Source organism: Chamaea fasciata, unplaced genomic scaffold (assembly GCF_029207755.1).
Source record: "Chamaea fasciata isolate MVZ Bird 193981 ecotype frontalis unplaced genomic scaffold, bChaFas1.0.hap1 SCAF_23, whole genome shotgun sequence".
In the NCBI taxonomy this organism is placed as follows: Eukaryota; Metazoa; Chordata; class Aves; order Passeriformes; family Sylviidae; genus Chamaea; species Chamaea fasciata.
This window is the reverse complement of record NW_027094108.1, coordinates 1796950-1821765: the sequence shown is the minus strand read 5'-3', so window position 1 is coordinate 1821765 and position 24816 is coordinate 1796950. Positions and strand designations below refer to the sequence as shown.

At 52.0% G+C, this 24816-nt stretch overlaps 2 protein-coding genes and 1 long non-coding RNA gene across 4 annotated transcripts in view; 1 reads left to right on the top strand and 2 right to left on the bottom strand.

Annotated features, from left to right (window-relative positions):
• Positions 1 to 13150, bottom strand: part of VWA1 (von Willebrand factor A domain containing 1) — a 28440-nt gene extending 15290 nt beyond the window's left edge. The window contains exons 1-2 of one of the 2 annotated variants that reach the window (XM_066203039.1): positions 13012 to 13150; positions 4154 to 4274 (exon numbers count right to left, since the gene is read on the bottom strand). In XM_066203039.1, coding sequence (XP_066059136.1) covers positions 4154 to 4274; positions 13012 to 13023 — 133 coding nt within the window. In that variant the 5' untranslated portion in view covers positions 13024 to 13150. Of the gene's footprint in view, positions 1 to 4153; positions 4275 to 4352; positions 4797 to 13011 lie in introns of those variants that run through there. The other variant, XM_066203040.1, reaches the window with a different exon arrangement.
• Positions 13151 to 18891: 5741 nt separating this feature from the next.
• LOC136300597 (uncharacterized) lies at positions 18892 to 20019 on the top strand. Its single transcript, XR_010723704.1, has 4 exons — positions 18892 to 18999; positions 19299 to 19423; positions 19538 to 19631; positions 19937 to 20019. It is a non-coding gene; the product is annotated as an uncharacterized lncRNA (long non-coding RNA).
• Positions 20020 to 20628: 609 nt separating this feature from the next.
• On the bottom strand, positions 20629 to 24249 carry TMEM88B (transmembrane protein 88B). The gene is made up of 2 exons (XM_066203098.1): positions 23309 to 24249; positions 20629 to 21136 (listed from the first exon to the last, which is right to left on the bottom strand). The coding sequence occupies exons 1-2, from the start codon at positions 23576 to 23578 to the stop codon at positions 20894 to 20896; spliced, it is 513 nt and encodes a 170-aa protein (XP_066059195.1). The 5' UTR covers positions 23579 to 24249; the 3' UTR covers positions 20629 to 20893.
• Between the last annotated feature and the right edge of the window lie 567 nt (positions 24250 to 24816).

The window sequence follows — 24816 nt, the reverse complement described above, 5'->3', positions numbered from 1 at the left end:
CTTTGGGAAGTGTCCCTCGCTTCCCAAATGTTGCAACGAGCAGCTGGAAAAGCGTCTGGCCCCGGCAGGGCAGGGATCGATGGCCAAAGGACGATCCAGCAGCAGTAAACAACAGGGTCATGTGCACAAGCGCTGGGAGGGGAGCTGGGAATTCACCCCGAGGGAGCAGAGATCCCACTGCTGCCACAGCTACCTGCGTGGGGAGGAGCTGGGTGAGCTCTGGTGAGAAACCCCAAAAGAGCAAAGGGGAGTCAAATCCTTGTTCCTGTTGTGTGAGACCCCAAAAGAGCAAAGGGGAGTCAAATCCTTGTTCCTTTTGTGTGAGACCCCAAAAGAGCAAAGGGGAGTCAAATCCTTGTTCCTGTTGTGTGAGACCCCAAAAGAGCAAAGGGGAGTCAAATCCTTGTTCCTGTTGTGTGAGACCCCAAAAGAGCAAAGGGGAGTCAAATCCTTGTTCCTGTTGTGTGAGACCCCAAAAGAGCAAAGGGGAGTCAAATCCTTGTTCCTGTTGTGTGAGACCCCAAAAGAGCAAAGGGGAGTCAAATCCTTGTTCCTTTTGTGTGAGACCCCAAAAGAGCAAAGGGGAATCACAGCCGTGTCCTTTTGTCTGTACCCTGCAGCCCTGGGGCACCAAGAGAGCCGGGCATCACCTTCACAGTCCCTTAAACGCTGGTTTTCCCCATCGCTCATTGCTGTGTTCATTAGGAAGAGCCCCGCTCTGACACCACGGGGTTCTGCCTTGGTTAACGACAACTGGTTAACAAAACCAGCAGCTAAACCCACCGCTGGGCAGGGGCGTGTTTTGGGGCTGAAGAAACCCTCTGTGGGTCAAGAAGAAGGTTTCTCCTTCATTCAAACACCATCCCATCTGTAACACTGGGTCCTGCATGAGATGGGAACAAATTCCTCCCATTCAGCAGAAAGAATCCATTAAAAAAAAATATCGAGACAAACCCCCCCCAAAATCTCCCCCCATCAGGAGCGTGGCAAGGCTCAGAGAGCGACCAGACACCGCATCGCCCCTCCCTGCAGGTCCAGGCTCTCAATTCCCTCATCCTTCCTCCTGCTCCTTGTCCTGCATCCAGGACAAACATGCCAGAGGTGGGGCTGCCGAGGTTTGTAACCAGCAAATCCCCGCTGACGCAAGCGGCTGCTGCTTTCAGGCGCTTCCCTCGCTTTAGACACCTTGGCCAGGCGCCACGTGAGGATTCCTCACTTTTTCGGGGCGGATTTGGAGGGAAAGGAGCATCCCTGAGCGTTTCCCTGATTCCTGAGCTGTCAGATCTGTGATTTGAGCCCGGGGAGTGACACGGGACACCCGGCAGGGTCCTGCTGTCCCCTCCCCACGTCCTGCCTGGTCACCGCGCCGTGCTCAGGTTCCTTCTGAAGGGCTCGATGTGGGAGCGGAATGTCACTATGGAAACACAACGCTTGCCTCGCTGGCTCTTCCAGCAGGAAAAACAGCTGGAACAGACTTCCCGGCGATGCTGACAGGAGACATCCGCCCGCGGAGCTCCCCACGCTCTCAGCTGGGAGCTGAACGAGCTCCACACGCCTGATTTACACAGCCTTGGAGCTCGTGGGGCTCACTTACAGCCAGGAAGGATCATGTCCTGTCTGGGTTAACTGCCTTTGACATCCCACGTTTGTCTTCTCTCACTGCTTGGCCACGCAAGGGGAAGAAAGTCCTGCTGTGAGAGGGAAGGCAGGGGGAACGGAGGAACACGGGCTGAGCTTCCCTGTGGCCCCTCTGGATCACAGTGAGAGGCAGGAGGAGGGAGGCACCACCTCTCCCTGGCAGAGAATTCTCCCCCTGAGCCACCCAGGAGGGGTTTGACACTCCAAACCCCACCAGAGACCCCGTGGGAGATGGGGAGGTCACCTGAGTGGTGAAGGGCTGACGTCCACCAAGCACGAAATTCGCGTGTGGTTAAAAGGCTTTGGAGGTTCCAGCTCATCCCTGGCACGGAGTTCAGGCTGGGAAATGGCCCTTCAGACAAGCCCCACCAGCAGGAGGGGAGCTGTGCTGCCATGTCTCATGGTCTTTCCATGAGTTTCACTCTCTCTGCTGTTTTCTCAACAGCTCTGGGAGCAGGGAATTGTGCCAGCGCTTCAGGGGTCAGGGAGTGCCAGGGTGCCCCACAAAGTGTGCATGGATGGGCCGTGTCTTCACTTTTCACTCACAACAGCAACATGCCCATCGTTTTCTGCTGATGCCAGCCCAGGAAATGACAATCAGATTCCATTTATCCAAGCCCAAACCATCAAAAGGCTGAGCTTTACATGGATGCAGCTGAGATCTGAGTCTGGACCCAAAGAGGGAAGGGAACTGGTCATGGTATGCCTTGACTTTATGCAGGAATCCAAAATCTATTGTCCGGAACAATCCAGGACCCATTGTCCAGAACAATCCAGGACCCACTGTCCAAAACAATCCAAACCCCATTGTTCAGAACAATCCAGGACCCATTTTCCAGACCAATCCAGTCATTCCTGAGCGTGTGGAAGCACCAGTGGCCACCCAGCAGCTTCCTCACTTTGCCCAGTGCAGCTGAGAGTGAGGCCACAGTCACTCACACTCAAATCCCAAAGAAACGGGGTTCTGGGCACACATCCCAAAGTGTTCCTGTCCCTGTGACCGTGGCACGGCATCACTGCCCCTGGCAGGAGCTGTGCCAGGCTGGGGTGGGCATCTCCTGCCCTGAGGGGTCTTTCCCTCTCGGGGGAGAGGCCAAAGGCAGCTCTAACATGACCAACAGAGCTCATCATTAACACAGCTCATCTCTAACACACGCTCTTTGCCTCTGGAGCAGGGCACAACCCTTCTGGAATGCCTTCTGGAATGCCATGCCACACACCCTGAAGGTCTGAGCATTGTTCAGAGTCCGCGTTTGGGACAATGCCACACACTGCCAGGGCAGCAGGATGGCAGCACAATGGGAATTTGCTGCTGTGTGGACTTGGAGAGCTGGGACAGCGCCAGGAGCTGCAGCAGCATTCCTGCCCCAGCTGGGACACCGAGGGACAGAACCCGGCTGGGACAGAGGGTCAGAACCAGGCTGGGACACCGAGGGACAGAACCCAGCTGGGACACCGAGGGACAGAACCCAGCTGGGACAGAGGGTCAGAACCAGGCTGGGACACTGAAGGACAGAACCCAGCTGGGACAGAGGGACAGAACCAGCCTGGGACACTGAGGGACAGAACCCGGCTGGGACAGAGGGACAGAACCCAGCTGGGACAGAGGGACAGAACTAGCCTGGGACACCGAGGGACAGAACCCAGCTGGGACAGAGGGACAGAACCAGCCTGGAACACCGAGGGACAGAACCCAGCTGGGACAGAGGGACAGAACCAGCCTGGGACACTGAGGGACAGAACCCAGCTGGGACACTGAGGGACAGAATCCATCCTGGGACACTGAGGGCCAGACCCAGCACCCTGAGAGGGCTCTGAGCCCCATCCCCAGCCCCTCTGTGTGCCAGCAGCAGAGCCAGACCCCGGCGGTCCGGGCTGCTCTGTCTGAGGAGCTCCTGGCCAGGCAGACACGAGGTTCCCTCTCGTTTCCCACCGCGCTGCAGTTCCCAGGTGCGGTGAACACCAAACACAACCACCCCGCAGCCCCAGAGCCGTCCCCACTCGCGGGCACGGGGCAGGACAACACGGCTGGCAGCATCTGAGCCCCACGGTGTGGGATGAGCCCCTGCCCATCCACCCCCTGCAGTCCCTTTCCCCGCTGAAGGCTCCGCAGGACTGACCCATGGTCATTTTCCATCGGCAGTACCCGAGAGAAAGCGTTTTAAAGCGGAGCTGTAACGATGGAATTACGGAGATTAGCGAGGGAGCAGAGTGTTAATCACTGGATGACTCCTCTCCGTGCCTGTCCTGCAGCCCACAGCGAGGACTTTGCCATAGGATCACTCTTAACTCTGCAAATTTCTGGGTCGATTTCCTCTTCCCCATTGGAAACAAGCACGACAAAATCACTTTCTAAGCGGCAATCGCGATTCTTTGTTTCTGAACACCTAAAGGAGCGCCGTGAGGCTCAGCTTTTATTCTGAAAAGGGTTTTGCGAGGAGCTGCGAGGAGCAGGAGGCATGAAATGGGGCAAAGCAGGGCAGGAACGCCTCTGCCTTTGCAGGCACTCACTCACCTGGCTCAGGTGCGTCCCGTCCCGCAGCGATCCGCAGCCACAGCCCGAGGGAAAACAGCGCCTGGGCCAACATAGCCGAGCCTGGCGGCGGCCAAACCCCCCGAAATGCGGCGGCTGGGCTCTGTGAAGGCAGACCAAAAGCCTGGGATCAGTCATGGTCCGGGATCCACCGGATCCCGGCGCGACCCCGCTGCCATGCCTTGAGATCTCCGCTCCTCGCCGTGCGAAGTTTCGCTGGGTTGTGGTTCCAGCTCTGGCTCCTGGAGGCGATTTTCCTTCCTTCCCCCCGCTACTCCCCGACTCCTTTTAAAGCCGTAAATCCATCTTGACAGGAATAGCTGGAGGAGAGGCACACGCAGCGCTCCTGCTGCTCGTCCTCCGCCGAGCTAAGCTCGCCCCAGGAGCGGGGATTCGGTCTGCGAGCAGCTGGGCTTGGTTTGAAAAATATATCCCTATAGATAAAAAAACTTTGGCCCCGCGAGGCACTGGCAGCAGGCCAGGTACTGGAGGGAAAAAAAAGAAAAAAAAAAAGAGGGAAAGAAAAGCTGCGAGAAATCCAAAGCTCTCCTCTCTGGAAGGAGCTAGAAGAAGGAAAAAAAAAAATATCGTTTATAAAGGAAAGAAAGAGTAGAAAAGGCTGGGGAGCTGCCCTGCCCTGGGAATATTGGCTAATCTTCTGGGAGGAGCATTCCGCAGGTCCTAGCGCTGCCCAGCGGGGCCCTCCCACGGCCTGGGGGACACCGGGGACACCGGGGACACCGTGTCCCCTGGGGAAGGGCTGCTGGGGCCACCAGGACACGCAGAGCTTGGGGGAAGGAGCCCAAGCTGCCCAGGTGGGGAAAGGGCAGGGAGAAATTTTGGGAATTGCAGCTGGCACAGGAAAAGCCCAGGGATCGTCTCCCACGGGCTGGGGGACGCTGGGGACACTGGGGACTCTCAGACCTTGGGGGAAGGAGCCCAAGCTGCCCAAGTGGGGAAAGGGCAGGGAGAAATTTTGGGAATTGCAGCTGGCACAGGAACAGCTCAGGGATTGTCTCCCTCGGGCTCAGGTCTGGGATCCTGAGGCAAAGAAAGAGAAACTTGTGATAAATCTCTCACTGGGTGAGGGGAGAGGAGCAAACGCCGGAGGTGCCGAGGTTCAGCCTCTCCGTGCCCCCGTGTGCGGGGTATTTCTGCCACACCACCAAGAAATCAACCCCAATTCCCTTTCCCCAGCTGTCCTGCTCCCCTCTCATCTGCATTAGCCTCCCGCTCATCAGGTGAGGTGACAACGATTCCCTTTCCCCCTTCCCATTGTAGGTTTTTCCATGTGCTTGCCTCTGGATGGATCCAAGATACTCCCAGCAGAGGGAAAAGCTGGAAAATCACATCCAGTTGTGAAGAGATCCATCAAGCCTCATCTCCTTGGCGTGGGGAGGGATCAGCAGGCCAGGCTGAGAAGCAGCAAAGAAGGGATGTGTGGAAGTTTTTGGGATTTCAGACGCTGCTGAGCAATATTTCCTCCAATTTTATTCTCTCTCCCCTGGGAACTGTAAAAAACCAAAAACCTCACCAGGAGTGAGGGGCCAAGGAGTGTTCAGGGTGGAAAAAAAAGTTGTGTCCGAACTCATCCACAAAAATGGAAAATCAGGCTGAAGATCCAATCAAAAACCCGTGGAATCAGACAGCTGAGGGCACTTGTTTGTGTTCCCCTCCCAGTTTGGGGCCCAGCTGCATCCCAAGGGAGCTGACAGCACCGGGGTGTCCCATCACTCGGCCCCGTGGTGGTGACAGCCTCACCCAGTGCTCCATCCGGGCTGGAATCAGCGTTATCCCGGGTTTTTAAGGGAATGGAATATCCCTGCTCTCACCCTGAGATCCCCTCCCAGGTGGCAGCTGCATCCTGGGGCGGGGAAGCTGCAGGCTCAGGTGGCAAATATCCCCTCGTATCCCCTCATATCCCACCATATCCCATCATATCCCCTCAAATTCCATTATATCCCATAATATCCCATAATATTTCACCATATCCCATCATATCCCATTATATCCCATCATATCCCATCATATCCCACCCCACTCTCCTCCTGCCCCACCTCCAGACCCATTCAGAGCCCTTGATTAGGGCTGCTGGATACATGGGATGGATTTCCTTCCATTACTCACTTCCCAAGGAAGTGTTGCTCATCTCAGAATAATTCCCTGGGTTTGGGGTTTTTTTTTTCATTTTTTGCCAGTTTATCCCAGTGGATGCTGTTCACACCCTGCAGCCTGGAGCCAGTCTTTATCTCCCTCCAAGCCCTGCAGGGATAGGTGCAAGCAGGAAAAAGCAGCCTGGAAAATAATTAGATCTAACAGGGTTTGGGTTTATTTTTAAAGCTGACAGGAATTGGCAAATCCTGTTTTCAGTAAGCCTGGTGCCTGTGCTCGGGCTGATTCTTTCCTGGATGCATCTGAAGCCAGAGATGTCACTCCAGCTCTGCTCCTGCTTAAATCTCAGCTCTTTATTCTATATAATTGTGGCTATATATAATATTAATATAGTAATATTAGATCTATAGAATAGTGCTATAACAGCGATTATATTTATATAAATATAAAAATCTATTTATGTGTTTGTTCTATTATCTACATATATAAAATTATATAAATATATAATATTATGTCTAATATAATATATAATATATAATATATAATATATAATATATAATATATAATATATAATATATAATATATAATATATAATATATTACATAATATATATTACATAATATATATTACATAATATATATTACATAATATATATTATATAATATACAATATTTAACATATAACATATAACATATGATATATGATATATGATATGTGATATATATTTTATATTATATTGCATATATGTTTATGTTTCTATTATAATTATTTTTACATTATATGTAATATATATTTTATTTATATATTTTATATAAATAAAGTAAATTTTTTTATTAATTATTATTTATATATTTTATAAATAAATCTATTTCTTTTCAGCCTGAGCTCCCCATCACTTCTGAGCTCCCCATTCTCCGCCTGCCGTGGATTTGGCCAAAATTCCCTCGGGGTGATCCCCTTCTCCTCGTGCCAAGCTACAAAAAACAACGAATAATTGTAGGAAAAAACCCAAATAAAACCCCCAGCAACCAACCAACCACATTTAGCTCGTGGTGCTGCTGGGGCTCAGGTGTTTCCTAGAGCCCTCAGGGCCTGGGGAGGTTTTTGCTGCAGCTGCTGTGACATTTTGGGGACGTAAACAATCCCCAACTTCTGATGAGATGCAACATCCTCTTGTCTGGGACAAATTCCCGCAGCTGGAACAAACAGGATTTTGGGAACAACGCAGCTCCGCACAGGCGGGTTTGTTTGGAGGGGGATCTATATATGGCAGCATGGAAATTCCCTGTTTGGAAAGGAGGCAGAGCAGCTTTAGGGGAGGGTGAGGAGGGTGAAAACGTCCCCTGGAGCTGCAGGGAATGGTTGTGCAGCCCCAGCACAGGTGAGGAGTCACCCAAGGCCAGACCTTGCTCAGCTCTTATCAGCCCAAATCTGACCCAGAGGATGCTGAGACCAGCAGAAGCACCAACATCACCCAGATTGTCCCCCCCAAAAACGACCAGCAGCAGCTCACCCGCTGTGCCACACTCAATTCCTGCTCGTGGCTGAAGGGCAGCAGCCTCAACTTTGTCACTTCTCAGTTACCACCGTGTCATGTCGGGCTCAGCCCTGGAGTCATCTCTTATTTTTGTTTGACTTGGAAGACAAACTACAAAAATAGATGTGTTTACTCGCAGCATCGGCCAGTTTTATGTTTCTCAGCAGATGAGCAGCCCTGGGGATGACTCCTCAGTGAGGTAAGGTCCAGCATATAGAGGAGCTCTTTTCTCCCAAAGCTCCCTAAAAAGCCACTTTTGGGGTGAGGAGCAGCAGCCTGAGCTCTGAGCCCGGAATTCTGGGTGCCTCAAGGCCAGGGATTTCATTTTCTCCTTGCTCTTGCCTGGAATTGCAGTAATTCCACAGCTGGAGCAGCCTGAAAAATACTGACCCCAAAAAACCAGGCAGGACACAGACTCTGGAACAGTGACCCCAAAAACCAGGCAGGACACGGGTTTGGGAACACTGACCCCAATAAAAGAGGCAGGACACAGCCTCAGAAACACTGACCCCTCCAAAAAACCAGGCAGGACACACCTGAGAAACACTGACCCCCCAAAAAAACCAGGCAGGACACACCTGAGAAACACTGACCCCCCAAAAAAACCAGGCAGGACACACCTGAGAAACACTGACCCCCCAAAAAAACCAGGCAGGACACACCTGAGAAACACTGACCCCCCCAAAAAAACCAGGCAGGACACACCTGAGAAACACTGACCCCCCAAAAAAACCAGGCAGGACACACCTGAGAAACACTGACCCCCCAAAAAAACCAGGCAGGACACAGACTCTGGAACACTGACCCCCCAAAAAACCAGACAGGACACAGGTTTAGCAACACTGACCCCCAAAAATCCAGGCGGGGCACAGACCCAGCCATCCTGAAGTGTCCAAAACTCCCCCAAATCCCACAGTCAGTGCAACCCCAACCCCAACAGCAGAGCAGGAGGACACGGGGAACTTGTGGAGCTCGAGGCTTTGCCAGAGCCACGATCCCAATCCCTGTTTGCAGTGCCAGAACTGCCATAAAGAAATAAATAAAGGTCCCACATAAAGATCTGGACCCACAGCGCCAGGGACTGCGCAGGAGTGAGGACACCAACATTCAGGGTGGGCCCTGAGTGTCCCCAGCAGAAATTCCCTGGATCTTTAGGACCAACAGCTCTTCCCAAAGGCTGCAAGACTCGTGTTGAAAGCTCCAGAGGGAGGAGAGGCTGATTCAGATCCCAGATTCCTAAAGCCTGGCTGAACCAACTTTTCCACAGTTCCTTGGATTTAGCTGGCCATGAGTTCGATGGCTCTAAACAAACCTTTCATGTTTCTCCCCCAGAATCTCCAAGATTTTAAATTCCTGCTTCATTTCCTTCACGAGACAGGATTTAACTGCTTTTTTTTTTTTTCTTTCTTTTCCCCAGCTGGACCTCACTTTGCTTGCCAGGAACCCAAACAGCTCCAAAAATTGGACTCACTTCTAAACAGCACAAGCAAGGTCTGGATGAAGAGGTCAATTTTTAGCCAAAGGCTAAAATTCAGTGGAGTGGATCGTTTTCCTTATTGCCTGACTCCTTAGCCCTACCTCCATCCTGTTAGGAAAGCCCAGACCACTTGGAAAAAGCCAAGTTTAGGAGAATCTCCTTAGGACTGGCTTTCCTGAGGAATTTCCACCTACGTAAGGAGCTGCTGCTTCCCCTTCTCTCAGCCTTGAGAACTCCCAGCCTCTCTCAAGAGCTCTAATCCTCCTTTATAACGTTTGTCCATCTGGGAGAGAGAACAAAAAAAAAAAAAAAAAAAAAAAAAAAAAAAAAAAAAAAAAAAAAAAAACCCCAAAAAATCCCAATTTGGAGCATCCTGCAGGGATGCAGAGGAGACTCCAGCATTCGCAGAGCTTGGTTTGTGTACAGGGAGGAGCCAGCAGAGGAAAAACCAAAGCAGAGGAGACCAGATTCCCTCCCCCTGGCATCTGTGTCTCTCCCTTCACCTTCTGTCCCTTCTTTTTTTGAATCCCTGCAGCGATTAGGGTGGTTTTGCAGCTCCACCACGCTCAGGGTGCTGGAGGGCTGACTTAATTCTATCCTGGCTTTTATTTGGCTGTTCCACCCACCTCTGGCTCCTGCTCCAGGCAGTGCTGGCCATCAGGGCATTATTCCCCTTTTCCCTGGGTGGCCGGGGACAGAGCAGAGCTGCTGCTGCCATCAGCTGTGTTTTGGGTGTGCTCTGTTTTTAGGGGATTGTGTAAATCCCACCAGGCTCTGAGCGTGTTGGGAGCGGGGAAAGCAGCAGGGGCAGTGGTGGATGGGGCTCTGAGCACCCCTCAGAACCCAAAGCCAGCCTGGGGAGCAGCGTGGGGCTGGGAGTTGCCATCAGGAGAAGCTCCTGGCCCCCACTGGAAGTGCAGCTGCAGCAGAGCCGGCCAAGAGCTGGCTGCTCTCAGCCAGGAATTCGGAGTGAGGCCGATTTTCCATCAGCCTCAACACCCAGGTGACAGCTCCAGCCTCTCCGGGCTCTGCAGCCTCCTCGTTCTTCCCTTAGGATTTCAGCTTTTCTGGGGTTTTTTTCGTGTGTTTGTAATCCTGCAGTTCTTTAGTGTAGGACTCTCAACTCCACACACAGCGTGAGCTGCTGCTTCCCCGTCTTGGTGAGACACAACAGTTCCTCTCCAGGCCTGGGAACCAAGGACACCTCACTGCCTCAGGCCCTGAGAAATGTAAATTAACGTGATTTGGGAGCAAACTTGGGGTAAATTCCTTCATTACCTCAAGCTGCAGTTGGAGGATTAACCCCCAATCTGCAAATGGACCCAACTTCTAAAAGTGTGAAAACCTGTGCTCCATTTCTGGGTTGGGCTTCACCTGCCCTAAATGCTCCTGAAGGCCCCTCAATAAATACAACTCATTCGATAAATACAGCTGCTTTTTATTCTCCTAATTTTGTCTGGCCTCGGGTTTTAGGTAGCCCCAAAAGGGCATCACTGGCACCAGGGAAGCTTCACTTTAGGATAAATCCAACCCTAAAGGGGTGGAACAGCTCCAGCACCGCAGTGGCAAACCGGCCCAGCCTGGGACACGGATTTCCAGTTATTCCCCTGCTCCAGGCTGCCAGAACAGCTCCAACCCTCATTTTCAGGGTTTATAGCAGAGCTGACTCTAAGGCAGGATTTGCTGAGGATTTGCACGTGGGGCTTTTTCCCTTCCCTCCCAGGGAGAAGGCGCAAACATGTGAGCAGGAACAAAGCTTGGGAGCACAAAAAACAATCGCCCCTTTTGTGCGGAGCCGGCCGGGGAGGGAGTGGGAGGGAAGGGAAGGACTCCCTGTGCTGTCAGCGGGGTTTGTGCAGCATGCCTGACCTCGGCCAGCTCCCTTCCCTGCTCCGGGGACACTTGGGGGGTTGTTGTCCCCCCGCGGTGGTTTAGGGGCAGAGGGAATCAGCTCCGAGTCAGCTCCTCCTTCAAGGCACCAATTCTTCATTTTCCACCAGCGCAGAGAGTTCTGGAGGCTCAGGTGCCTGGTGGAGCCAGGTTTTGGAGCACAGACAATCACCAGGGAATCCATCCTGGCGGGGAAATCCTGCCTGGACGTCAGCAGAGTGGAGCATAAATCACAAAACCCCAATCACTATCCCATCACACAACCCCACGGAGTTGGGAATCTGGCTGCTGCGACCCTGGGCACTGAGAATTTTAGGGTTTCTGGGACCCTGGGCACTGAGAATTTTAGGGTTTCTGGGACCCTGGGCATTGAGAATTTTAGGGTTTCTGTGCTAACAGGCACTGGCCCTCAAGAAAACACTGCGTTTGACCTGAGGCCTTGGAAAAGGCTTCCAAAATTGAGTGACAGCACTGGGATTGTGGGTGTGGAGTTAAATAGAAGGGTGTGATATCCCAGGGTAGAAAAACTTCGATTTTAATGTTTTGGTATATGATAATATATATAAATTAAGATGGAGGTTTTAGGGCAGAGGCTGAGTCCTTCTTTTTCACCTTTTTTCTTCATGGGTCTGGGTGGTGTTCTGTAATTGGATGAAAAAATCCACATTGTGGACCACAGGAGTTTGTTTATTGGGTTAAAAGTAAAAATAATAGAGGTATCATCTCGTAATTGGACAGTTTGTGCTTAAAAGACCTTGGAAAGAGCCAGAGCCATTTTTCACCTTGTTAGCCAGAACTCACAGCTTGGGAGACTGTGACATGGGTAAGAATTAATAAATATCTAAGTCTGAACACAAAAACTGCGTCTCCCCAGCACTTAGTCCCAGCTCTAGCAGAAGAAAAGAAGATAAAAACCCCACATCTGGCCATGGGGAAACAGCAGGAGCCTGGCTGGGTGGCCTTTGGGGACAGAATCCTGTGTTTTCCACCTCGAATCCTTGCTGGGAAGGGCCACGCTGAGGTCCGGGAGGGCAGGAGGGACTGGCTGGATGAAATGTGGGAACAACGAGGGCGACGAGCCTTGCTGCCATCAACAAGTGGCTATTTCCAGTCAAGATTAGAAAAATGCTGCAGGATAAACAAGGCCAGCGCCGTGGAGGGCTCTGACATCCATGCCTCACATCCTCCCACGTCAGCCCGGGGAAATCGCTGCCATGCCAGCGGCTCGTGGAGAAAGAGGTTTGCTGCATGTGTGCAAAGCCACCCAAACAATTCCCATCTCTTTGGGGGGATAAGAGACTTTTGTTCCAGGGCCGGGCGCTGTAATTCCTGAGCGATGAAAGAACGACCAGAGCACAAATAATTCCCCCACAAATGAGTGACGCTGCGGGACAGAAATGTCCTCTCTGCTCTCCACCCTTCCACGGGGGCTCAGGCTCCCTCTGAGAGACAAATTTGCTTTTTCAGTCATGAAAGAAGAGGCAGGTGATGTGAATGCAGAGCCCATCCACGCTCCTCACTTCCCACCAGGAGTGAGGGATTAAATAAAACCCAGCGAGGATTTTAGGGGAGGAATTGAGGTCCCCTGTGAGGGCTCTGAAGAGATCAGCCACGTGGAAATCAAACTCCTGGAGAAAGGCCCTAAAAATCCACCCCCAAAATGGGATGGGCCACTGGGAATGCCACTAAACCTTGAGGGGAAGGGGAAGAGCAGCAGCAGAACAGCTGCACTCAGACCCTGCTGTTCACTGAAAAATCTGCAATTCCAGCTCTTCCTCCCCTTCCCAGCTGCAGCCCCGGATCAGGGAATGAAGGAGCACTTACCACTTGTGCCATTTCCCCTGCTGGCTCTCAAAGGCGCAGCCGAAGCTGCGGCTATCTCTATAAAAACAGGGAGGAAAGGTCCAGCTGGAAATGTTCAGGCGCTGCTCAGGAGGGAATCTGTGCTCAGATGGGGCTGCCCTGAGTGTGGGGCCGGCCCTGCTCCCCTCTCCCTGCTCCCTGTCCATGCGGAGGAAGTCTGGCAGATCCTGTTTTGCAGAGTTCTCCCACACATGGGGCTTTTTCTGCCCCTGCTTCTCTTCCTGGCACCTGTCAAGGACGCCGCTGTGGGGATGCTTTGCCAAGAAAAGACACTCGGAGCTTCTCTCTCTCCCCCTGTTTGTTCTCTCTCTTCCTCTTGGAACCCCGGGCGCTGAGAATTTTGGGCTTTCTGTGCTCACAGGCATTGACCCCTCCAAAAAAAAAACCCCAAAAAGACCTGAGGACATGGAACAAGCTTCTAAAATTGAGTGACAGCACTGGGATTGTGGGTGTGTGGTTAAATAGAAGTGTGTGATATCACAGGGTGGAAAACTCGGATTTTAAGATTTTAGTATATAGTAATATAGATATAAAGCAGGATGGAGGATTTAGGGCAGAGTCTGAGTCCTTTTTTACCTTCTTCTTCATGGCTCTGGGTGGTGTTTGGTAATTGGACAGAAAAATCCACATTGCTGGCCACGGGTGGTTGGTTATTGGGTTAAAAGTAAAAAGAATTTAGGTGTCATTTCATAATTGGACAGTTTGTGCTTAGAAGACCTTGGAAAGAGACAGGGACTGAGCCATTTTTCACCTTGTGAGCCAGAACTGCTGCAGGTTTTGTCAGCAGAACCCACCATGTTCTCACCCCACGTGTCAGACCTCTGCCCCTGCCCAGAATCCAGCACTTTTCCAGGGCTGCCGATCAAAAATCAGACGGTTTTTAGCGCAGGGGATTCCTGGAATCATCTTTTATTACAGCTGATAATTAATCAGGCGTGACAAGGCTTTCCTGTGGGGCAGCTCTGGAAGGGGCAGGGAAGGTGGACACCGAGCCAGGCCGTGTGTCCTGCAGAATCCCCAAATCCTGGAGGATGCCAGCAGCAATTCAAAGACCCTTTTTGCCCCGTGGTGGGCCAGAGGGAGACACACGAGGGGTCACAAAGCCCAGAGAGTTTTTAATTTCTGCTTGTGACCCATCCAGACACGGGAGGAACTCCAACAGTGACCTCATGGAAGTGTCTGGTGCCAGAGGAACACTTGGCCAGGCTTTGGAGGGAATTTTCCTCATCTCCAGGATGTTCATGGGGTTTTTTTTTTTTTCTGAACAGCAGGACTGACGGGGAGATGCTGCATCTGTTTTGGGACAGAAGCTGTGCTGGGCTGCAATTCTATCATCCAGGGGTTGTTTGCCTCTCTCCTCCAAGGCTTTCCTTTTCCTGGGACAAAAAATGGGATTTGTTGGTCTCCTGTTTTCCCCCCTAAACGTTTTCAGAGGGAATCTGCCAGCTGCTGGAATGGCTCGGCACAAACACGGCTTTGCTGCTTCCTGGTGGAAACGAGGGAATTCTGCTGCTGCAGCGTTTGTGCACCCAGGAATTCCCAGCTGCCTTTCCCCAGCTCGCAGGGAATAACAAACCCCGTCCCCCAGCACTGCTGTCTGGAGGAGACAAACCCCAAAATCCCCTCGCAGGCTTTGCTGGAATCACGGAAAGAGGAGAAAAGGATCAAAGCACGTCCCAAAAATCCCCGTGAACAAAGGGCCCTTGGTGCAGGAACCCAGTAGCTGAGGTGAGTTCCACCCACAGGACCTGGGCAATCCCAAGGAAAGCTGATTTTTTTTTTTCCCCAGGTGCTGGCAGGAATGGTCTAGCCCAGGTAGGCAGAGCCACGCCCGGGTGGGGAGAACAAACCAGAAAAATGAGAATTATTCACACCCTTCTTCGGCTGAATGACACCTTTGATTGCAGCCGGGGAAGAGGGGTTTCTTTCTTTCCCCTTCTCCCTCTGTTTCTGTGGGATGTGGAGTGTGGGATCATGAACAAGCAAAGAAATCAGGAGGCTGAATGAACCCTTTCCTTGTAAAATTCTGAATTTCCCTGTAAAATTTCCCTGAACTAAAATTCTCTGACTGATTTCCCGACTGATTTCCTCTCTGTGCTTCATTTTTTTTTTTTCCCCCCTCTGGATTTCTGAGTATCTGGAATTCAGCTGTGCCTAGGAGGAGTAAAGCAAAGGACTTGTCCTGGTGCATCTGGCTCAGACTCCAGAGCAAACGAAACATGTCCAGCAGCAGGTGAAGGGCAGCTGGGGCCCGAGAGAAAAGTGCTCTTTGTCACAGCATCTGTCCCCCAAAAATGACACCACAATCCCAGCCCCCCTCTCCAGGGGTCGAGACCTCTGAGGGGAAAGGCAGTGTGGGAGAGGGGAGCCGGCTCCAAGAAGAAATAGGAGCTCTCCACAAGCAGTTTGGTTGGATTTCTTGCCTCCTTCCCATACCCTGATGTGCTAAAGCTCCAGTTCCTGGCAGGAGAGCCAGGCCCTGCACAGCTGAGCTCAGTTAAGGGCAGGGATGAGGAGTTTTGTCTCCCAGATGGATCCAGCAAACACTTGCTCCTCTCAGGATGAGTTTTGTCTCCCAGATGGATCCAGCAAACACTTGCTCCTCTCCAACACTGAGAGGCTCTTTGCACCTCAGCAGCAGCTGCTCCAGGGAGGCTGAGGGATGCAGAAAGGTGGGACTCCACATGTGAGGGCTGGTGGCCAGCACAGCTCAAACACACACCAAAAGGCAATTTTTTTTTCCCCCCAAATACGCTGAGCAGAGCCCCAGCCTCAGCACCACAGCAGGAGCTGAGACAGCCCTGGCTGGTGAGGGGAAGCTGCTGAAGGGCTCTTCAGGGACAAAGCAGATATTCTGGGCTTCTGGAGGAAGTCTGCTCCCCTGGTTTCTAATTTTACTCCTGTTCATCCGTGTAGGGTCTAGGGCTTGGTTTCCTCAGCTCTGTCCCGAGTGCTTGGGAAACAATGGAGGAGGCACAAGTGGAGCTGGCAGCCCCTGAAAGCAGAGGGACAAACCAGACAGCACCACTGGCTTGTCTGGGAGATTCTGCCTTTGATTCTTCTCTCTCCTCGAGGTTCCCACAAAGCCAGGTCCAGCCCTGCCCATCCTGTCTGCTTTTCCCCTCTGGAGGGTTGCCCACCGTGTCCCAAGGGGACAGGAGCACGGCAGCATCTCCTGCTGTGACCCAGCTGTCCTTGCCAGGGTGGCCTGGATCACCTTGGGGATGCTGAACCCACCAGAGGAGCAACATTGAACAAATTGCTTTGTGCAGAGATGCCCTGGCTCCCAAAGCACCCCAGAGCCAGGATGGCAGAACCATCGCCGACCCCTGGAAGGGCTTGGGAAGGTTTGCCAGCTTCTCCTTTAATATCCAGGGGCATAACTTGGAGCTCTGGTCAAGAATGTGCTGAAAGACAAGAAAATAAAAGGACAATTCTGCTTTCCCCTTCCTCCTCCCCAAATGTCAGTGGCAGAGTCCCTTCAGAGGCCATCATCACCTCTCTGTGCCTGTGGGGAATCCTCAGCAGCCTTTAAGTCCATCCTGCTGTGCCCCAGGCCCTGGAGGTGCCAGGGATGGGGAATCCTTTCATTCCATCCTGCCCCACTCCCTGGAGGTGCCAGGGATGGGGAATCCTTTAATTCCATCCTGCCCCACTCCCTGGAGGTGCCAGGGATGGGGAATCCTTTAATTCCATCCTGCCCCACTCCCTGGAGGTGCCAGGGGTGGGGAATCCTTTCATTCCATCCTGCCCCACTCCCTGGAGGTGCCAGGGCTTTGCTCAGGGCTCGGGAGCAGCAGCCGCAGCTTTGCCCAGCAGCAGATCCCAGGAGCAGATCGCTTCCCTGGGGACACCCACTGCAGCCAACTGCATCCGTGTTTGCTCCTGCTGGAAGGAGACTCAAAGCCAGCTCCTTTCTCACTCCTGGCCGCCCGCCCTGGCTGTTCCCACGCCTTCTCCTGGCACTTCTCTCCCCGTTATCTGAAACCATCGTGCTCGGGGGGGTTGGAAGGAGCTGATTTTCACAGCCCCTCGCAGCCCTGTGAAACCTCAGGCAGGTTTGTGCTTTGCTGGGGAGGGTGCAGGTCCATCCTCCTGAAGGCAGGGACATCCTGAAGAAACACCTCGGTGCTGCTCCGTGCCGCTGGCCCAGGACAGAGGAGAGCCCGCAGGTCTGGTTTTGGGGCAGAGGGACCTGAGGGCAGGTCCCCGGCAAGGTGACATTCCTGGAGCACAGCTTCAGGAGTGTCCCTGTGTCACTCGTGTCCCTGTGTCACTCGTGTCCCTCTCCCTGTGTCACTTGTGTCCCTGTGTCACTCGTGTCCCTGTGTCACTTCTGTCCCTGTATCACTCGTGTCCCTGTGTCTCTTGTGTCACTCTCCCTGTGTCACTCGTGTCCTTGTGTCACTCGTGTCCCTGTGTCACTCGTGTCCCTCTCCCTGTGTCACTCGTGTCCCTGTGTCACTTGTGTCACTCTCCCTGTGTCACTTGTGTCCCTGTGTCACTTGTGTCACTCTCCCTGTGTCACTCATGTCCCTGTGTCACTTGTGTCCCTGTGTCACTTGTGTCACTCTCCCTGTGTCACTCATGTCCCTGTGTCACTTGTGTCCCTGTGTCACTTGTGTCACTCTCCCTGTGTCACTTGTGTCCCTGTGTCACTCGTGTCCCTCTCCCTGTGTCACTCGTGTCCCTGTGTCACTTGTGTCACTCTCCCTGTGTCACTTGTGTCCCTGTGTCACTTGTGTCACTCTCCCTGTGTCACTCATGTCCCTGTGTCAGTTGTGTCCCTGTGTCACTTGTGTCACTCTCCCTGTGTCACTCATGTCCCTGTGTCACTTGTGTCACTCTCCCTGTGTCACTTGTGTCCCTGTGTCACTCGTGTCCCTGCTGTGTGGCCAGGGAGGAGCAGCCCTGCAAAGCTGGCCGGGATTTAAATGCTCCTGGCACCCGCAGCCAGGGCTGGTGACACCAGGAGCCGTCCCCGTGCCCGTCCAGCCTCGCCATGAGCTCAGGGGCTGGCACGGAGCAGGAATGTGAGACATGGCAGGGACAGCGGCACAGCCCCGAGCGACTTTTGACATCTCTGGGTGAGGAAAAAGGGATAATCCGACAGTCGGGGAGGATCCTGCAGCAGGGACACCTGAGCTGCCCCAGGCTCAGCCCCACAGCCTCACCTCGAGGCCTGGGCACAGCTGCTCCTCCCGGCACAGACCCAGCACCCTCAGGAGTCTGCAGGCAGGACAGGGACTGAGGGGAAATGCCACCCTGCAGGGTGGCAGCCAGGTCCCAGCGCAGCTTGTGACCCATTCTGCAGGATCAGGGGCCCTTGCAGACACTCCCAGATTATTCTCCCTTTAATCACTTCCATCCATTCTAAGCAAGTTCTCCAGCAGAGCTGGAAACAATCACCAGTGACCAGAGAGAGGGGAGGGAGCACAGGGGGAGCTTCCCTGAACACAGGCAATCTCAGTGAAGCAACAGAAACTGAGAGAGCACAAAGAACTGTCCAGAACATGTCACTGGGGGTTTATTACCAGGTTTTATTACCGTGCAGATCCTGCCAAATTAGCTGGAGAGTTCTCCACAGCAAATGAAGCACTCGGAGCATTGCAGTGCCCAGGATGAGATGGGGAGCAGCACATCCTCTCACGGTATGTGCAGCAGGTTCCAGCTTCCTTTCCCCCTGGCCTCCCTCCGAGCAGGAATGTAGCATCTTTCCAATAAATTCTCTGTTGTCCTTGGCTCCAGGAGATGATCTTGCTGATCGCAGTTCAGCCTGACAGATGGTTTGTGTTTGCACCACCCCCAGCTGAGTGTTCTGGAGGCATCTGATAACCCACGGAGACATCCTCCTGTGGCCTCACCTGGACCAGGCAGTGGCAGGGAAGCACAAGCAATAAACATGGACCTGACCAAAGGAAATGTTATTTTGGTGTCTTCTGTATCCAGGTCAGTGCCGTGGCTCTGAGCACGGAGATGCTGCAGGGGAATTAAATCCATACATAGCTGAACTTTAAAAAAAAAAACACCAAAAAAACACCCAGTTGAAATAAATTTCTCTCCTCCCTGCTGTGCTCTGGGCTGGTTTGGGAGCTGCCAGGACAAAGCCCTGCCTGTGAGAATGAGGAGGAGGCAGAGCCAGGGATCCCCCACATCTGTGGGCACAGTCCCTGCCTGGCACATGGGACTGGCACAGCTGCCTCAGGACATGATCCAAGGCTCAGGATATGTCTCTGTGCTCTCTACAGGAAATTTAGGATCAAGGCAGCTTCAACTCAGAGCTGCAGCACTCCTGGGAATAATGCCTGCTTGGGGCTCTGCCCGTGCCAGGACACCCTGAGGTACAGCCTGAGCTGCCTGGCTGACACTTCAGGTAAATTCATTTCCCCTTTGTTATTAAAACACTCTGTGAAGTGAAAATACCAAATCAAATACAGTTTTGCTTTATTGGGGAGGCTGGAACAAATAACTCTGGGTTTCTTTGCAGGGACAGCAGCGGGGGTGGTTCAATACTTGCATTACAATGCTTGCAGCCCAGCCAGGCTGAAGAATGCTTTCCTTGTCAAAGGATTAAAAAACAGGTGAGCAAAAGGAACAGCAGCTCCTATCAAATATCTGTACCCAGTGAGCAGACACTGCCCTCAGGCAAAACCTTGTTATCCTGTAGCACAATCTCCCTTGCCTGGAACAGAACTTTCTTGTTTTTCTTCAGTCTTGACAGAAAATGTCAACTCGTTTTCCTCCTATTTTTTTTTGCCCCCTCCAGTTCACTTTCCCTTGTAGCCAGCCCTGGGTATTCCTCCGGGTGGTATCAGGGCCGTGCAGGGCAAACAGCAGGAAAAATCAATCCCCAGAAAGGAAACAAAAATCACATTTTACCTTACAGTGCTACCAGGTGGAGAACAAGAGGCGGTTCTGCTGCAGCTTTGAGACAGAACAGACTCCTCCAAGGGAGGGGGATTGGGCACCAACTTTATTCCTACAGAAAACTGGGAATGGTTCTCCTGGGGACAAAGGGGACAGCATCCAGCAACGAGCATCACACAGACAGGAACAACACCAACAAACACCACCAGGGAGGATTTGGAAGGATGAAGCTGCCCTGCCCTCCCCATACCCCGTCCCACGCTGTGTCTTCACTCTGTTGCGGTTTTTTTTGGGGGGGGATAAATCAGAGGCTGAGTGTTGGGATGCTGGAGGCTGAAAATTTCAGGTTTTCTGAGCGGAGGGGTGCTGACTTTCATGCAGGCACCACGTTTGGCTTGAGGCCTTGGAACAGGATGCCAAAATTGGGTGATAGCACTGGGGTTGTGGGTGTGGAGTTAGTGTGGTGCTGTGTGATATCACAGGGTGAAAACTTGGGTTTGGGGTTTTGGCATATAGTGATGTGTGTGGGGGCCAAGATGGAGGATTCAGGGTGTTGTCTGAGTTCTTCTTCTTCACCTTCTTCTTCCTTCTCCTTCACGGATTTGGGTGGCTTTCTGTAACTGGGTGAGGGATGTCTGCATTGCGAACCTCAAATGGTCATTACTGGGCCAAAAGCATAAATAATGTGGGTGTCACTTTGGCATTGGGTAATTATCACTTAAATAGCCTTGGTAGGAGTTAAAAACTCTCCATTTTGCCTTGTTTCTCTAACTGACAAGTTGGAGCTCACGCTGTAAATACTGTAAATAAATAAAATATAATAAACCACCCAGACCAAACTCGACTCTGCGTTTCCCGTGTCCTTCATCCTGACCTGGGCCGAGGTAAAGCAGAGGCAGAACTGTAACAGCCGAGCAGCAGGAGGGCTGAGGAGGAGGAGGAGGAGGCTGAGGCACAGGGAGGGGACACTGCAGGGTCACACCCAGGCCTTGAGCTGGGTGTTGCAGCCCCGGGCACAGCACCAGCGGCCCCCCTTGTAAAGGGCCAGGCTGTAGGGCTGGAAACACACCAGGAGCTGCAGGCGCCGGGCCAGGCTGCAGTAAAGGGCCATGGCCACCACCAGCAGCGGGGACATGATGACAAAGCCCAGGATGATGAGGGCAGAGGAGCTGTTGTCGTCCAAGATGCTCTTGCAGTAGCGGGCGGAGGAGTGCAGCACCTGTGGGGGAGAAGGGAGGCAGAGCCAGGATCATTGTATGGGAAAAGAGCTCCAAAAGGCAGAACCAGAATCTTTCAATTGGAAAAGAGCTCCAAAAGGCAGTACCAGCACCTTTAAATTGGAAAAGAGCTCCAAAAGGCAGAAAAAGCATCTTTAAATTGGAAAGGAGCTCCAAAAGGCAGAACCAGAATCTTTCAATTGGAAAAGAGCTCCAAAAGGCAGAAAAAGCATCTTTAAATTGGAAAAGAGCTCCAAAAGGCAGTACCAGAATCTTTAAATTGGAAAAGAGCTCCAAAAGGCAGAAAAAGCACCTTTAAATTGGAAAAGAGCTCCAAAAGGCAGTACCAGCACCTTTAAATTGGAAAAGAGCTCCAAAAGGCAGTACCAGAATCTTTAAATTGGAAAAGAGCCCCAAAAGGCAGAGCCAGCACCTTTAAACTGGAAAAGAGCTCCAAAAGTCCCTCATTAAACCCATCCTGTCAGAGCCACCCCTGCCATGTGGCCTGGTGATTACAGCAGTGGCCAAAACGCCCTCGAGTTTCCAATGTTTTCATGGAAAAAGACATCTCTTCCCTCTCTCAGAGCTGAGCAATCTTCAGGTACACTCTGTGACTGATATCACATCTTAATCAAGCTCTCAGTTATCCCTGTGAGACGAGAGCACTGCACACAGATCCCGGAGCAGGAAACCCTCATCTTTATTAAATCATCCGATGGCATTTGATGGGCACGAACCAAACCAAAAACTCTCCTGGTGCTACATCGCTGTGGGTGGCACCGCACTGGGAATAACAACAAAATCAAGAAAAATCCAGAAATCTGTTGGATTCTGCAGACAGAGGTTGGTCATTCCGTGGCTCTCCAGATCCCTTTTGTGTTCTGCTCTTCATTTCTGCTGAAAAACCTGCCAGGAAAGGCCACTTGCAATGAAAACCTCCCTGGGCCTGGCTGGGGGGTGTTTAAAGCCTTTTTTCGTGCTGGCAGCAGCAGAGCTGAGCTGAGCACTCGCTTGTTCTGCACTAACAAATGCTGCAGGCAGCCCTCGTGTCCCCAGACTTTATTCTTTTTTTCCTTTCAGCAGTGAAAGGAACACAACCCATCATCTTAAAACCAACAATGAATCCATCTAAGGGGGCTGCAGTGCAGAAATCAGCCTCTGGCTGCTGGGGAGGCACGGAAAAACTGAAAAGCTGTGGCCCAAAGACAGGGATTGCTCTGGAGAAGCCACAATCCCTCGCTATGATTTCATTAAAGGAAAGGCTGTGTTTAGAAAGGCTCCTCACAGCTTCCAGCAACACAGGGGCTTTCACTTCTGGTCCACTTGGCTGCACTCAAAAACATTTTGCATCTCCTCAAAGGCTTTGAGCGTGCATGCAAAGGAGAGCTTGAGGTTTTCCAAGGTGAGGGAAGCTGGAAAGGGGCAGCTCCGGGAGGCTTTTTCCCATTTTCAGTCCAATTTGCAGCCCCTGTTTATGACTTACGAAACAGGCACACCGAGCTGGTCTAACAGTCCATGCCTGCCAGGAAAACAGGGAGCTGCTCTTTCACATCCACGCTTGGTCAAGCGATCCCAAAAATGTTCACAGGAATATACCAAGAAGAGATTTGTAATAAAGGAAATAATGCAATGCAGAGGGCAGCAAGCAGAGCCTGGAGGGACAAAGGGGGCTCATTTTTTTTCTTTTTTTTTTTTTCTGTGAGGAATGCACAAAATGTTTGGGAACAGGAATGTTAGATTGGCGTGAGGAGGGGGTTATATATTCTGTCAGACTTTACTAATCCTATCTTAAACTTAAACAGAGAGCAGCAAACCCTACCAGAGCCCAGGCAGGACTCTGAGCTCTGGAGCTCAGGTTGGCAGCTCTCAGTGACAGAAAACCCAGGGAAAAGAGAAATAATGTGAAATTAAAATGCAAACTGCAACTCCATGAGGGCAGGGAGTGAGTTCACCTCACCTGGCACCTCTGCTTGGCACTTCCATGGGGACACAACTTCATTGCCCAATTTCCCACAATTACTGTTCTGGTCAGCCCAGATTATTCCCACAGGGAAAAAAAACTGTGTTCTGAGGGAGACAAAGCCAAAGCTTTGGGGTGTTTTTAGAGCCACTGCTCACCTGGGGCTCAAAGGAGCCCTCAGGTGTGGCCCTGCCCTTCGGGGAGTGGCACTTACCTGGGAGTGGCACTGGAAGCCAAAGTAAACCACCACGATGGTAGGGAGCAGCACAATGGTGAAAATCACAAACATCAGGAGCACATTCAGCAGGAAGACCAGGCAGTTCATGGCTCCTATCAGCAGGCTCCACGCCAGGCAGCACCAGGGGCTGCGGGGCTCCCCGGGAAGGAGCTGCTCATCCATGTCATAGGGGGGCAGCCCAGGGATCATCCGAGACTTTTCCGAGAGGATTTCTGCTCCGAAGTCCTCAGGGTCCTGGCCAGACATCCTTCAAGAAGATCCACCAAGCCACGCTCTTATCCAAAAGAAAAATATTTCCTTGCTTTTGGTCCAACAGAGCTGGGAAGGAACTTGCAAAGGCTTCTTCTGCCTCTTCCACACGTGGCCAGGAGCCCTCAGCCACAGATCATGGTGGAGCAAGCAAGGAAAGGTCTTTTTGGGCCCCCTGCTCCCCCAGGACCTGCTCAGCACACTTTGCTTCCTTCAGATGCTCTTCCAGCCACGTCCCAGCCTCAGTCCCAAAGCAGATCTGCCGGAAGTTTGGCAGTAGCTTTTATTTTGGGTTTAGAATCCAGAGTCCTACCGAATTTGCTGTTGTTTTTTTTCCCCAGGATTACAATCCCAAGGGGTTGCTGTGGTAGCTGGGATGGGCAGCTCAGTGTCCTCCTCCACCTTTGAGCTCAGCTGGACGTTCAGGATATCAGGCTTAGGTGTTCAGCATATCAGGCTTAAGCACCCAGAGGCAGCTCCTTGTCTTCAAATCACCTCTCCATGCTCTTCACCCTGTACCCAAGCCCAAACATTCCTGCCCAAGTCTCCTCCAGATGAGGCGAGCAGTGGAGATAAAGGACAGCAGCTGTTTGCCAGCCTCTGGAGCGCAGCAGGGATGTGGAGCAGTGCGTGGTGGTGTCACTGCTCTCAGCTGCCTGCAGCCACAGCCACTCAGGCCCTTGTGAGGCAGCTCAGCTTTGCAAGGCTGCTCTGTTTACAGAGAACAGCCTCAGAGCTGCTCTCTGCGCTGGCCAATCCTTCACATCTGTCTCCCCACGGGTGGGATGGAACAGGCAGCACCTGAGAGCTCCAACCATCCGTCCCCGGGTCAAGACGGTCCCTCTCCAACTTTAATTATTCTGCCTCTGATTCATTTTCTACAATTCCTCTCTAGATTAAAAAAAAAAAAAAAAAAAAAAAAAGAACCTTAGAGAAATTGATAATAATCACTGTATTCCTCAGAAATCATCTGTCCCCTGCAGTCATCTGTTATTGTTTGCAGAACATATCGATGCTCTCGTAAAGGAGGTACAGCAATTATCAATTATTTCATCTGCCTCATAAGATCAATATTATGTAAGAATTTCAGTGGCACCTCCTTGTGTAGCCTCCAAGTCACAGGGGCAGTTAATAAGAGAGAGATATTAAAGAACACAGAGAGAAACAACCTCTAAAGCAGACAGCAGAGTGTGACAAGTCCATTTCCATCACGTTCCTTCCCTGAGCTCTCGGGC